Source organism: Myxocyprinus asiaticus, chromosome 3 (genome assembly GCF_019703515.2).
Source record: "Myxocyprinus asiaticus isolate MX2 ecotype Aquarium Trade chromosome 3, UBuf_Myxa_2, whole genome shotgun sequence".
Taxonomy (NCBI): Eukaryota; Metazoa; Chordata; class Actinopteri; order Cypriniformes; family Catostomidae; genus Myxocyprinus; species Myxocyprinus asiaticus.
Genome location: NC_059346.1, coordinates 62,003,171 through 62,019,214, shown reverse-complemented (window position 1 = coordinate 62,019,214; position 16,044 = coordinate 62,003,171). Strand labels below are relative to the sequence as shown.

The following is a 16,044-nucleotide window of genomic DNA, read 5'->3' as shown; positions in this document are numbered from 1 at the left end:
CGCCTTTATCCCTCGCGCGCCCCATCAGGCTGATTGGGGACCGGGTGTGTCTCATTCCAGCCCGGCCCCGCCCTCCTCAGCTCTACACTCCTCCCGGCGTTGCCTCAGGCCGGGGAGCCCCCGGCATGACGTACATCCCCCCCCACCCTTCCTCTCCGGGTGGGGGGGGCGTGCCTTATGCCCCGACTGCCGGCGGGTCCTCCCCGCCTTCCTCGACCTGGGAGGAGAAAAAACAACAACACAAAATGGCGAGGGAAAGGCCAACACGGAGCGGCAGAGAGAGAGAGAGGAGAGAGAGAAAAAGAAACTCACCGGTTCTCTGATGCGCCGTCGCGTGGTCCTCGATCACTACTCCACCCTCTCAGGCGGACTGCAGCCGCTCCTCCCCGGGCGGACCGGAGTCAGACCTCCGACCCCCAGCGGACAGAACGCCCCTCCGCGTTCCCGGCGTCCCGTGGAGACTCTCCTCCGCCCCTGGCAGCGGCCCTACCACTCCAGGCGGTCGGGGAGTCACTTCCCTCCTCCCCCCGCGGACGGCGGTCTTCTCTCGACCCCTCCGCGTTCCCGGGGGACTGCAGGGCACTCCTCCGCCCCCGGCAGCGGCTCCCTCGCTCCAGGCGGTCGTGGAGTCCCGTCCCCACTCGCCTCGCGGACGGCGGCCGTTCCCCGTGTCCGGGTAGTCGGGCTACTCCGTCCCCCGTCGGACGGCAGCGGCGCTCCCCTGGGTGGACGGCAGTGTCGAGGACTCTGCGACGGGAATCCCTCCTCCTTCCCGGGTTTCGACACCAGTGTAAGGGGGTTTAGAGGAAAGGAGGAGGCGAGAACCGGCTTGACAACTTAAATAATAATTTATTAAACAAAAACACACAACTAAAAACACAGCACAGCTGTCTGTAATTCTCTCTCTCTCTCGAACTGTCGTCCCCAGCCGCCTTTATCCCTCGCGCGCCCCATCAGGCTGATTGGGGACCGGGTGTGTCTCATTCCAGCCCGGCCCCGCCCTCCTCAGCTCTACACTCAAAAACACAACACTGCCCAGCATTTATTTGTGAATCGTGCACATTTATTTGTGGATTGCTTCCTGTGCAAATTGTGGATTTTCACAATTTCTGACATTTAATCGTAGAAAACATTCCCTGTCTTAGGACAGTTAGGATCACTATTTTAAGAATTTGAAATGTCAGAATAATAGTAGAGAGAATGATTTATTTCAGCTTTTATTTCTTTCATCACATTCCCAGTGGGTCAGAAGTTTACATACACTTTGTTAGTATTTGGTAGCATTGCCTTTAAATTGTTTAACTTGGGTCAAACCTTTTGGGTAGCCTTCTACAAGCTTCTCACAATAAGTTGCTGGAATTTTGGCCCATTTCTCCAGACAGAACTGGTGTAACTGAGTCAGGTTTAAAAGCCTCCTAGCTCGCACATGCTTTTTCAGTTCTGCCCACAAATTTTCTATTGTATTGAGGTCAGGGCTTTGTGATGGCCACTCAAATACCTTGACTTTGTTGTCCTTAAGCCATTTTGCCACAACTTTGGAGGTATGCTTGGGGTCATTGTCCATTTGGAAAACCCATTTGCGACCGAGCTTTAACTTCCTGGCTGATGACTTGAGATGTTGCTTCAATATATCCACATAATTTTCCTTCCTCATGATGCCATCTATTTTGTGAAATGCATCAGTCCCTCCTGCAGCAAAGCACCCCCACAACATGATGCTGCCATCCGCATGCTTCACGGTTGGGATGGTGTTCTTCGGCTTGCAAGCCTCACCCTTTTTCCTCCAAACATAACGATGGTCATTGTGGCCAAACAGTTCAATTTTTGTTTCATCAGAAGATCTTTGTCCCCATGTGCACTTGCAAACTGTAGTCTGGCTTTTTTTTTTATGGTGGTTTTGGAGCAGTGACTTCTTCCTTGCTGAGCAGCCTTTCAGGTTATGTCGATATATGACTCGTTTTACTGTGGATATAGATACTTGTCTACCTGTTTCCTCCAGCATCTTCACAAGGTCCTTTGCTGTTGTTCTGGGATTGATTTGCACTTTTCGCACCAAACTTGACTACGTGGTCCCATGGTGTTTATACTTGCATACTATTGTTTGTACAAATGAACGTGGTACATTCAGGAAATTGCTCCCAAGGATGAACCAGACTTGTGCAGGTCCACAATTTTTTTTTCTGAGGTCTTGGCTGATTTCTTCTGATTTTCCCATGATGTCAAGCAAAGAGTCACTGAGTTTGAAGGTAGGCCTTAAAATACATCCACAGGTACACCTTCAATTGACACCAATTAGCTTATCAGAAGCTAAATTTGGCTTGACATCATTTTCTGGAATTTTCCAAGCTGCTTAAAGGTACAGTTAACTTAGTGTATGTAAACTTCTGACGCACTTAAGTGAAACAATCTGTCTGTAAACAATTGTTGGAAAAATTACTAGTGTCATGCACAAAGTAGATGTCCTAAACGACTTGCCAAAACTATAGTTTGCAAATATAAAATCTGTGGAGTGGTTAAAAAAATTAGTTTATTACATTACATAAGTGTATGTAAACTTTTGACTTCAACTGTCCGCAAATATTGTCATCCTTGCATTTTTGCATCAACGTTACTGAAATTTCAATATTTTTTTTGATTTTGTAAAGTCTTTCTTTGGTTTGCAGTGCACCAAAACAAAAGGGCTGAAAAAAATACCGAAGTTTACCTTATTATAAGGAGAGTAAATGACAATTTGACATTTAGATGACACATCTATTCAGTATATTGTTTTATTCACTTTTAAGGCATTTTAGGTAAATACAATTTTTAGAGAGCATAATAATAATATATATATATATATATATATATATATATATATATATATATATATATATATATATATATATATATATATATAAACTACAAAATACACAAAGCAGGTCTGTTGGCTAAATAGATTTTTTTATTTCTTTATTTTGGTGACAAAGATTATAAATTGTCATGCATTTTACTACAAAAGACAATACATTTGGGTATTTGCACACACGAACACTGGAATTGGACATAACAGCTGGAGCTCTGTGTATCGTCGCAACTCTTTGGTCTTCCTGTACCTTACAGCCACATATACTTCCTGAGTAAATAAGTGGAATACACATAGTTTACAGAGTTAACATAAGTATTCCTTGTGAGTAACATTGGATTGGTCTGCCATACCAAAAGGAAAACATAACCTCTCATTTCAACTCCTTTCAACTCCTTTGAAATAATATTATCATATTGAGCAAAATGTACTTTAATAAAGACATTAACATAAATAATGTGTAAGAATCAAGATTGACCACACAAATATATTTCCCATCATGTAGCCAGGAGTGTCAGTATAGAAACTTAGTTAAGATTAAAATAGCAGACTCTAATACCTGATCCCCTGGAACACCAAACAACCAGCCGCGGCTTGTGCATTTTAAGTCTAGGCCTTCAGTGCGATTCATGCCATTAAGAAAACATAGTTTCACAATGAATAAGACACTGTATGCCTATCATACATTACGTGGCAGTCAACAAATAATACCAATTGAAATGTTAAAATCACGTCCACGCACGAAAGCCAGAACCAAGGAGGTCTAATACCAAGAAAAAGCTCTCTAATAATATTTGCGATTTAAATTTTGCTTGCAATAAATTGTTTCGTCAGGATACACAGTTACTTATCAAAACTTGATCCGACACTGAATGCTCAAGCAGCTGAATTTACACTTGGGAAACTCCTGATGTTGCTAAAACAATGCAAAAAGCACTTACCAATTTGCTTGAAGTGAAAACCAGTCCTCATTTCCTGTTTAATTAATCAATCGCACGATCATGCAGAACATCTCATGTTTGTAAATCCATAAGGATCTCTTTCTCAACTGTAATACCAGCAGCGATGATAGCCGACTCGTCAGCAAGATCTCGCGCTCTTCGCTTTCAAAATACGTACATCACTTGAAGCGTGATTGCGTCACTCAAGGCCAGCTAGAAGGCCTGGACTGGGACATATCCTAAAGACCACACCCACAAATAAATCAATCTGATTGGCTTATGCATCTGACAATCTGACTTTAGATGCCTATTCTCTGCAGTTTTGAGGGATTCTGTGGAAATTCTGAAGGCCTGACAGGGTGGAGTTCAGACTCACGTGCTGTTTCGGTTAAGGAGCATGGCTTCGGGCATGCAATTTGTGAAACAGTTGTCAAACTTTGCTTGTAAGCATCGAGGAATAAATTCTGATTGGATACATTTTTTTGTTTTTTGCTATTCGTTTGTGCATTAATTTAAAAATGGAAAGCAATTGAAAATACATAGGCAAAAAGGTCAATGAGAATGAAAGGATGAAAAAATATTTGTTTATTAGGCATGTTATGCCAGCAGAGAAGGCTTTGCTGGCCCTGAGAAATCGCCACTGCAAACAACACACCTAGCTAGAAAGCTAATTATCAGGACATTCACAAAAAAGTAGCTATTTGCAGCTTTCAACATTTAATATGACACCACTCATGTTTAGAAATTAGAGAAAATTATACAAACGTAAGTAGCAGTGTGATTTATTCCACTGATTGCTTCTTTTAAAGTTTTGTAGTCCCAACTTGTCAAGTGACTTTGTTGAAAAGAGAACTTGATCCTGCCCTGATTCCAAAATAAAAGCGATTGGTTGAAGCTAGAACATGCTAGGGTTGGTCAGAGTAATGTGGCCGTTATCTGATTGGCTTGAGTAGACAGTGGGTGGAGTCCACCTATTTTACATCTTAGCGAGAAATCAGCTAGAAATGTTTCAGAATCCACAAATGTGTGCTGCAATTCACAAATGCACAGGAAGCGGTGTGGTGAATGGAGTGGTGGTGGCGTGGTGGACTAAAGCACATAACTGATAATCAGAAGGTTGCCGGTTCAATCCCCACAGCCACCACCATTGTGTCCTTGAGCAAGGCACTTAACTCCAGGTTGCTCCAGGGGGATTGTCCCTGTAATAAGTGCACTGTAAGTCGCTTTGGATAAAAGCGTCTGCCAAATGCGTAGATGTAATGTAAATGGAGGGATCTACAAATAAATGCGCATGATTCTCAAATGAATGCTGGGCAGTGTTGTGTTTGAGTTAAAAACTTTATTTGTAAATAATGTTTTTATTTGGAAATCTTATTTTATTTTTTAAATTTTTTTTATCCCCTTTTCTCCCAATTTGGAATGCCCAGTTCCCACTACTTAGCATGTCTTCATGGTGGCATGGTTACTCACCTCAATCCGGGTGGCAGAGGACAAGTCTCAGTTGCCTCCGCTTCTGAGACAGAATTGTGCATCTTATCACGTGGCTCGCTGTGCATGACACCGTGGAGACTCGCAGCACAGGAGGCTCATGCTACTCTCTGCGTTCCATGCACAACTTACCACGCACCCCATTGAGAGCGAGAACCCCTAATCGCGACCACGAGGAGGTTACCCCATGTGACTCTACCCTCCCTAGCAACCGGGCCAATTTGGTTTGCTTAGGTGACCTGGCTGGAGTCACTCAGCATGCCCTGGATTCGAATTTGTAACTCCAGGGGTGGTATTATTTTATTTATTTGTGAATTCCCTATATTTTTGTGAAATGCCTAACATATATTTGTGGATCTCATTCAATTTATTTGTGAACCAATTGTTTTTTGTAATTAACATTTTTTATTGATTCAAAGAGAAAGCACAACAGAGAAAAACACAACATATACACACCGAATCAACATTTAACTTTTAACACTCATTAACATCCCTCCCCAAACACCAACCCCACCCTACCCCAAAGAAAACCCCTGTGGTCACATAAAATAATACACACAAACAATAAAAAAAAAATATATATATACATAATTAAACTAAACATCTCCCTCCTCATCCCTTCCCCTAGAGTCCTCCAAAACTGCCAAATACCTACCTCACTTCCTGAAAAATAAGTCCTCCCGCCCCAGCCTTCCATCTATCATATTCTCATAAGTCGCCACCCTCCCCATCTCCGCACACCTCTCTGGAAATGGTGGCGCTCCGTCTGACTTCCATCCCCTTAAAATAATTTGTCTACCGATCATCACGCCAGTCAGAACCCAATTTTTTATATATTTGTCACCCGAATTTATAACTTCCCCATCGTCCAAAATGCAAAGCCTGGGGCAAAGTAAAATTTGAGTGCCCAGAATGTCATGCAAATAATTCTGAATCTTTAACCAAAAATCTTGGATCTTAACGCATCCCCAAAAAACATGGGCTATGTCTCCAACTTCTGATTCTGATCGCCAGCATGTGGGTGTGTCTTTAAGACCAAGCCTATATAATCTACAGGGGGTCCAATAAAATCTTTGTAAAATCTTAAATTGCATAAGGCGAACCCTTGCATCTCTAGATGCGGACTTGACATTTTTCAGAATCTTAGTCCACACTCCATCCTCCAATACCAAATTCAAATCTTTCTCCCATAATTTTTTAATAGAAGTTAAAGATCCATCCCCCATACTCTGAATTAACAGGGAGTAGTACACTGATGCCTCATGACCTTTTCCAAAAGCCGCAATCACCTCTCCCAAAGCATCTGCCTCCTCAGGGGGGTGTGTGCTACTCCCAAAAATAGTACAAAGCAGGTGGCGCAATTGTAAATACCTATAAAATTGAGGTCTGGGGATCCCAAAATGTTGGACCAAGTTTTCAAACGGTCTCAACACACCACTTTCATATAGGTCACCGAGTGTAGCAACCCCCCTCACAATCCACTCTGGCCAGCAGAAAGGGGACTTGCCAATACATAGTCTTGGGTTCTGCCATATGCTCGAGGCAACATTTAAATAAGTGTCCAATTTAAACAATCTGGACACTTTAGTCCATACCGAGTGTAAATGCGAAATAACGGGGTGTAACTTAACTTTTCCAATTAGTTTGATAGAGATGCTTTGTAACGGCGAAATAGGGGCAAGAACTGCCTGTTCAATAACAAACCAGGGAGGGGCTCTCTCAGGTGGAAGTGACCAATGAGCCAAATGTCTGAGACTGAACGCATAGTAATAAAACAAAATCTTCGGTAGGCCTGGCCCACCTTTGTCATTCGGCCTATGTAACTTATTAAAATGCAATCTGGGACATTTACCATTCCAAATGAAGGACTTCGCTATGCTATCGAATTGCTTGAAATAAGAAAAGGGGACATCTACAGGTAGGGACTGTAGCGGGTAGTTAAATTTTGGAATACAATTCATTTTAATAACATTAACCTTTCCAATCATCGATAAATGTAATGAAGCCCACCTGCCCACATCGCTCGAAAATCTTTTTATTAAAGGGTCAAAATTGACACTGACTAAATCAGACAAATTTGCTGGGAATAAAATCCCCAAATACTTAATGCCCTGTTTGGGCCACTGGAAGGCACCCGGCTGGAAAGCCGTTACTGGACAGTACGCTGTCAGAGCCAAAGCTTCGGATTTAGACCAATTAACTTTGTATCCTGAGAACTTGGAAAAGGAATTAATCATTCTGTGAAGGCAAGGCATAGATCTAGTAGGTTCAGAGACAAATAATAAAATATCATCTGCGTAAAGCAGAAGCTTATGCGCCACACCACCTGCAATCACCCCTGGAAAATCATCCTCCTTTTTTATCGCAGCTGCTAATGGTTCCAGGGCAAGACAGAACAATAAAGGGGAAAGAGGGCAGCCCTGCCGAGTTCCCCTATCCAGAGTAAAATAATCTAAAATTAATCCATTTGTTTGTACCGCTGCTACAGGGTGTTTATAAAGTAACTTAATCCAACCAATAAATGTACTCCGAAACCCATACATTTCCAAAATCTTAAAAAGATAATCCCATTCTACCATATCAAACGCCTTTTCGGCGTCAAGTGAGATGGCAGCGACCAGAGACTGATCATTCGCCACTGACCACATGATATTGATGAGACGCCTGATGTTATCAGAAGAGCTACGGCCCCGAATAAACCGCACCTGATTTATATGTATAAGAGATGTCATAACTTTACTTAATCGGTTAGCCAAAATTTTTGACAATATTTTTACATCTAGTTGGATCAGGGAGATTGGACGGTAACTTTTACACTCACTTGGATCTTTGTCCTTTTTAAGAATCAGACTGATCCGGGCTTGTGTCATGGTTGGAGGAAGCTTTCCCTTCTTTAATGATTCAGTATAAACTTCTAACAAAAATGGAGCCAGTTCTGTTGCATAGGATCTAAAAAATTCAGCGGCAAAACCATCTGGACCCTGAGCCTTGCCAGTAGGTAGGGACTTAATTATCTTGTCAAGCTCCTCCAAGGTTATCTCAGAATCAAGAGAGTTTTTTTGCTCAATCGTCAGTTTAGGAAGTTCTAATGGTTCCACAAAGTTTCTAATATCTTAATCAGTAAACGAAGACGTGGAACTATAAAGATCAATATAGAACTCTTTAAAGGCATTATTAATATCATATAGTAAAAATTTCTCAACCAGCAGATTTCACTGAGGGAATGATAGAAAGAGACTCTCTCTGCTTTATATATCTAGCCAAAAGCTTCCCTGCTTTGTCACCCCACTCAAAGTATGACTGTCTTGCCCTGAATAACCAAAACTCCACTTTCCGTGACAAAATAGTATTATATCTATATTTCAATTGGGTCAATTCTCTGAGGCCATCAGCTGACATACGGTGCTTCAGCTCTGCCTCTGCACTTTTAATATTCTCTTCCAACTCCACAAGTTCTCGTGCTTTAGATTTTTTGATGAATGAGGCATACTGTATGATCCGACCCCTAAGAACCGCCTTAAGTGCCTCCCAAGCCACGCCCACAGAGGATACAGAGAACCAGTTGGTCTCCATATAAACATTGATTTCAGTCTTTAACATTTGTTGGAAATCAGGATTTTGCAAAAGGGACACATTAAGGCGCCAACTATATGACTTATTTTTCTCTATATGTGGCATCACCTCTAAACTCACCAGGGCGTGATCTGAGACTAAAATGTTTCCAATTGAGCAATCAACAACGGATGAAATGAGGGATTTGGATATAAAAAAAAAATCTATTCTAGAATAAATCTTATGGACTGATGAAAAAAAATTATATTCCCTACCAGATGGGTTCAAAAGTCTCCAAATATCCGTAAGACCAAGATTTTTACACATCCTGTGAAGCGTCAATGTTGCTCTAGGTGGCTTACACACTTTTGCTTCGCTATGATCAAGGACTGAGTCCATCAAAAGATTAAAGTCTCCTCCCAATATTATATCATGAGGGGTGCCAGCGGCTTGCAACATCCCTTCAAGATCTATAAAAAAGCCCTGATCATCAGCGTTAGGTGCGTAAATATTAGCCAAAATCAACCTTTGCCCTTGAATTTCAACTAACACAATAATGACTCTTCCTAATTTATCTTTAATCTGTTTGAGACATTTGAATTGTAGATGTTTATTTACCAATATAATGACTCCCTTGCTCTTACTTGAGCCAGCACTGAAAAAAACATGTCCACTCCATATCTTCCCAAATTTTTCAGCTTCCTGCGGTGAGAGATGTGTTTCTTGAAGAAACACTATATCATATTTCTTACGCTTAAGAAAAGAAATAACCTTCCTTCTTTTTATGGGGTGCCCTAACCCATTCACATTCCATGTGGAGAGAGATAGTACACTCATATTAACAACTGACATATTGATATAATAAAAAATTGTGTGTGAAAAACAAAATAATACAGACCACATTCCCCATTAGTGAAACAATCAACCCCCGAACATCCCCCCCGAACAAAACAAACATAAAAAAGAAACGTGCGCGGGGTTAACGCCAACCGGCGACAATCCCTCTAAACTCAAAAGGTCCATGAATGCCCACGAGCCCCCACGACAACTTTGCCATCGGATTGCTCAATTTTGCCTCACAAATTTGTGAGGCAAAATTACATAACAGAAAATACTTTGTAAAATAAACCCAGTCAATAGGAACAATGAACACAAAGAATGTGTAGATTCATCCACAGAACTGTCTCAAGGATGTGATCTTCCACAAAACAAATTCCAGCCAATATAAAACCGTTCAGATTCCTCGGACAGACAAACGAATGTTCCGTGAGCCAGCTGTTATGAGTTCCGCGGATGACGTAATCATTCCAATGTCTCGTAAAAAAAACTCAACAAAACAAACTACAGCCAGCAGGAGGAATAAGCACGAAGAATGAACAGATTAATCCACAGCTGTTCCAAAGGAGTGTTATTCAATAGAACAAGCTCCAGCCACTAGGCGGAACAAAAAAAAAAAAGAAACAAAACCGGCATCCCGGTTCCCCGGATGGTCGAGTCAATTCACTCGGAGGCTGCATAAATGTGTATACCATGACTTACACAATCTGTCAACTTTATAAAAGACATCCTTTGTGTGAGCATGTAGATATTTTGCGGTCATCTGTAGTGTCCACTCTCAATCTGTCCGGGATCTTCAATGGAAAAGTAATCTTTTATCAGTGCAAAAGTTTCTTTAAGGAAAAGTGTTATTCACAAAACAAGCCCTTTGCTCCTCGCCTGGTGCAACACAAGATCTTTATCGGATGATCTCAGAAATCTGGCCAGAATCGGTCGGGGCCTGTCTTCCTCAGCAAATCTGTGAGCTGGGACTCTGTGAGCTCGCTCGATTTCCAGCTTGTGGCCTGTTATGTCGAGCAGACTTGGGAAAAACTTATCTAGGAATTTCACCATATCTCTGCCCTCCTCATGCTCAGGAATTCCAACAATTCGAACGTTATTCCTGCGGCTTCTTTTCTCAAGATCTTCAAGCATTTCAAGGAGATGTTCCAAATCAACTTTGGTCGCGGGTCGATTAGTGGTTAATTCCCTCTCCGAAGATTCCAGAAAATCGATTCGTTTTTCAACGTCAGTCACTCTTGTACCTAACTCAGTGAATTTTATTTCCATCGCCGTAATCAATCAACGTTACAGCGAGATTACAGCGAGATCATCAAGAATCTTCGTCAACATCACCGACATGTTGGACAACTGATGCTGGATTCCTTCTCCTGCCGCGCCATCCAAATTGAGTCCCCGGTCTGTAGGCCTGAAGGGGCTTTTATCCTGAACATGTAAGTGTCTTTTAATGTCTCCAGAGCCCGAGGATTTTGACTTCTTTGCCATGTTTTGCAGCAAAGGGCAAATGTGTAACTGGGTTTATCAAATTTCACCAGATTATAACATGAGAATAATCGAAAATTCAGCAAAGTGCGCAGAGCTCGTCGCTCACACGTCTGCTCCTTGCATGGCGTCACGTGACCCTGTGAACCAATTTTTTATTTGTGAATCTCTTTCCATTTGTATGTTAATTAGAAACAATTCTAACCCCATAATTACTATTGTCTTTATGCAATACACTTTGCATTGCACCGCTTTCTTTCTGCTTGTTTGATGCACTAGATGGTGAACAGCATTTTCGTGATTTAAACTAGAGCTCATTGGCTCAGAAATGGAGAGACTTCAGTGAACGAGAAAATATGAGTCAGTGTATGGAAGTGAATGAGAACATTTTGTTAATTTAAAAGATTTGTTTAAAAACGGATTCGTTCAAGAATGAAACACCACTACATTATGGTCACATGCAGGGTTTTTTTTTCACTCAAAACATTTTGGACCACATTTACACCTTTCTTTAGCGTCATCCCATTTCAAACGTATCGCCCAAACTGCATCTTATATCAGGTATAAACAGGGCCAAAACCCAATCTGTTCCTAGGTGGCAAGCAATGCCAGAGTCAAATCTGAGAGAATTTGAGCACTTTGTAAAAGAATGATGGTCTAAACTGCCAATAGAGGTGTAGGAATGTAATTGGTTAATGTAGGAAGTGCTAAATTACAGTATTATCCAGTTTTAAAGGCTGTGCTTCCAGTTACATTTAGGGTGCCGATAAGATTGTCAAGGCTATTTTAAGATTTCTAATAAGGTAAGCTTCATTATTTTTTTCAGCCCTTTTGTTTTGGTACATTGCAAACCAAAGAAAGACATTAGAAAATCACAAAGATATTGTAATTTCAGTAACGTTGATGCAAAAATGCAAGGGTGCCAATATTTGTGGACAGTCACAGGACTGTAGGAAATTCATTACACATCTTTATATATTTAAATTGTTTGATTAAATTTCTGTCATTTTTACAGATAAGTCTTGCTTTGCAACACTGTCATTCATTAAATATTGCACATCGTGACCTGAAACCGGAGAACCTGCTCTTCAAGGATAATTCACTGGTGAGATCTGAAACCAAATATTTTTTTCCCCATATTTCAGGTTCTATTAAAATTACAGGGATCCTACAGTGGGAGTTTATTGGTTAAAAGTTTGATCTTTCTGAATTAAGCAAATGTTATTTTAATAATCAAAAGGCAATTTTCTAGTATATATTTCTTTTGCATCATGTTTCTTGTGTATCTAACTGCCCCATCAGGATGCCCCTGTAAAACTTTGTGATTTTGGTTTTGCCAAAATCGACCAAGGTGATTTACTGACGCCACAGTTCACTCCTTACTATGTAGCACCCCAGGTAAGACCTCATGGACTTTCTATTGATCTATAAATTAAGTGTTCTTCACTGTAATTTTTAAAGGGATCATATCATGAAAAATCTAATTATCTTTGAAATTAATCTATTTAATATATTATGTAAGCACACACTTTAAGAAATCAAAACTTCCTCCCTAGTCTAAAAAGATATAAATTTATTGAAACTAGGGTGAAAAACAGGAATACAAATATTAACATGTGTGCCCTCATTTACACATGAACGTCTATTCATTGTTCAGCATCTTGGCCTGTAGCAACTGTCATAACTTAAAGATTTGTATTTATTTATTTGTATTTTTTTGGTGCAAGAAACCTTGACTTGCATTATAAATGGACCTCTGGGGAAAATGATTAGCAGGGGGTAAACACTACAGTCAAAAGTTTGAATGAATTTACACAGTTGACTGAATTTATATTTTGTATGATTTAAAAAAAAAATCTGTAGTATCTGTAATTAGGCAAATGACAGGCACTTTGAAAACATAAGGATTTTGATTTGTGGACTGGTGTTTTTTTTTTTTTTTGGTCACTACAAAATCCCTATAATTCCATTCATAGTTTTGATGACTTCAAAAAGTATTTTAAAATGTAGAAAATAGTAATAAAAAAGAATGTGTGCAAAGTTTTTACTGGTAGTGTATGACATGACCCCTTTAAATTAATTTTTTTTGGTGGAATTTTCAAAGTGCTACATTGAAACATAAAAAAAGAAGAAATTGGGTGAATGAAGAACAATTTTGTTCCAAATTTTCAGATGATCTTGACAGCTAATGATAGCAGGTCATGATGACATGAAATCTTTGAACTATTACAAAAATGTTATGTGATTTGTGACTTTTCATGAAATGTGAACATGTCTTTTTTTAATAGGTGCTGGAGGCACAAAGACGCCACCAGAAAGAAAAGTCTGGAATTATACCTACCTCACCCACCCCTTATACATACAACAAGGTATTCTTTATGTTGCTGAAGTTGTGATTTTTAAAAATATGTAAAAATTACTAAACCTAGAAATCATTCTATTTATCGTGTATTTATAATTAGACAACTGACTGCCTGAGATATCTTGAATCTAATGTAATAACCATAACTATGTTATTTTTTCTGTCCTGTCCATTAAATTATCAGTACATATTACGTTTTGATGGATAGAAGTTTTGATCACAAAAGCTACATACTTTTTCAACTACTTTCTTAGGTGCATTCATGGAGACTGCTTTGCCATTTTTAATTTTTCAAACCCTTGTATTATTGTAGTGTCATTAACCACATTTACATGCACTTAAGAAAACTGTTTATTCCAGGGTTTTTGTAGAGAGCAGCGTTCTGTAACATCATGTAAACGCAGATTTCCTTATGCTGTTTAAGGGATTAAGAGAAAGCGGTTTGACACACCTAGGTTTCTCCCAGAGAATGCTGCTTATGTGGCCATGTTAACACAAACGGCATTCTAACAGGTTTCTGGGGAGTGCGCATGTGCGTGGAACAGACCGAATAACAAACATAGGATGGAGCCCAACAACAAGTCAACAAAACATTTCTGGGAGTACAATGGGAAAAACACATACACTATAAACTATACCCATTTAAACACCACTGTAAAATATCGACTGTCCCTCACGTTCACATATATGCACTTGTACTTTGAGGGAATCCCAGAGTTTTACATAAAGGGAAACCCCACTAATGTAGCACAACTCCGCTGCAGGTCGCGATAGAAAGGGAGCAAACACAGCAACTACTCTGGAATATCTGGAAATAAAGCGAAGCAACAGAGCATAAAATAGCGAAGTCTTCCATATTTGTTATTTACACCAGCGTCGCAGGGAAATTATGTTACTGTGTGGAGAAAGCTGCTTACTGACAGAGCTACATGTATACAGGGGTAAAGAGTGTGGCGCTTATACAGTGCATGTAAACCGGAACGCTGTCTCACAATACGCTACTTTCTCGCAATAACCCACTTTCTGGTGTCCATGTAAACGTAGTCATTGGTTTACCCACCCCTAAACAGTACATAAAGACAAAACAAAAATTAGAGAGATTCGACACCCGATCTCACCCCTGATGTAGAATTGAGCTGACCAGCTAGTTCCATTGGATGAGCTTGGGGACTCTGTCAGTCTTGAAATGGAGATCGAACAGATTCTGAGAGTCCTGCCGGACGATGATGCGGTTTCCATCACTTCTTTGGGAGGGCTGTCGGATGAGGACAATGGTGTCGGCATTGAGGAGGATCCATTTGAATTTTTTTAATTTATTTTGATTTGATTCGTAGATATATAACAAAGAAAAACACAACATATATACACTGAATCAACATTTAACATTTAACCCCACTTTTACCCTTCCCCAATCATCAGCCCCACCCTGACCTCCAACGAACGCCCCTGTGGTCACATATAAGAATACAAAAAATTAAAAATAATAATAAGCATACATAATTGAGGCCTGGGTAGCTCAGCGAGTATTGACACTGACTACCACCCCTGGAGTCGTGTGTTTGAATCCAGGGTGTGCTGAGTGACTCCAGCCAGGTCTCCTGAGCAGCCAAATTGGCCCGGTTGCTAGGGAGAGTAGAGTCACATGGGGTAACCTCCTCTTGGTCGCGATTAAGTGGTTCTCGCTCTCAATGGGGCGCATGGTAAGTTGTGCGTGGATCGTGGAGAGTAGCATGAGTCTCCACATGCTGTGAGTCTCCGCGGTGTCATGCACAGCAAGCCACGTGATAAGATGCGTGGATTGACGGTCTCAGAAGCGGAGGCAGCTGAGACTTGTCCTCCGCCACCCGGATTAAGGTGAGTAACCGCGCCACCACGAGGACCTAGTAAGTAGTGGGAATTGGGCATTCCAAAATTGGGGAGAAAAGGGGCTAAAATAAAAATAAATAAAAAATAAGTAAAGTAATCATACATAATTAAAACTAAACTTCTCTCTCCACAGCCCCTCCCCGAGACTCCCCCAAAAACACTAAATAACTGCCCCATTTCCTATCAAACAAATCCCAAAACCCCTGCCTTCTGCTTGACACTTCCTCAAATGCTGCCACCCTCCCCATCTCTGCACACCACTCCAGAAATGAGGACGCTCTGTCCAACTTCCATCCTCTTAAAATAACCTGCCTGCCAATCATAACACTGGTCATAACACAATTTTGTATGTGTTTATCCCCTAAATTGATGACCGCCCCATCACCCAAAATACAGAGTCTGGGGCAAAATGAAATTTGAGTGCCCAATACGGCACATATAAAACTCTGAACCTTCAACTAAAATTCTTGGATCTTAACACACCACCAAAAAACATGGGTTATGTCTCCATCTTCTGATTGGCACTGCCAGCAGGTGGGTGTGTCTTTAAGGCCCAGCCTATACAATCTAGAGGGATTCCAATAGAATTGATGCAAAATCTTAAATTGCATCAGACGGAACCTTGCATCTCTAGATGTAGACTTGATGCTTTTTAGAATCCTAGCCCACACTCC

The 16,044-nt window shown here is 40.8% G+C and overlaps 1 protein-coding gene across 2 annotated transcripts in view; it reads left to right on the top strand.

Annotated features, from left to right (window-relative positions):
- Window positions 1-16,044, top strand: part of LOC127426178 (MAP kinase-activated protein kinase 5-like) — a 155,240-nt gene that overhangs the window by 58,210 nt on the left and 80,986 nt on the right. For both annotated transcript variants that reach the window (XR_007894750.1, XM_051672802.1), the window contains exons 6-8: window positions 12,158-12,247; window positions 12,445-12,540; window positions 13,431-13,511. Coding sequence is in view for 1 of the 2 variants with exons in the window: in XM_051672802.1 (XP_051528762.1) it covers window positions 12,158-12,247; window positions 12,445-12,540; window positions 13,431-13,511 (267 nt within the window). In the remaining variant the exon portion in view is untranslated. The remainder of the gene's footprint in view (window positions 1-12,157; window positions 12,248-12,444; window positions 12,541-13,430; window positions 13,512-16,044) is intronic.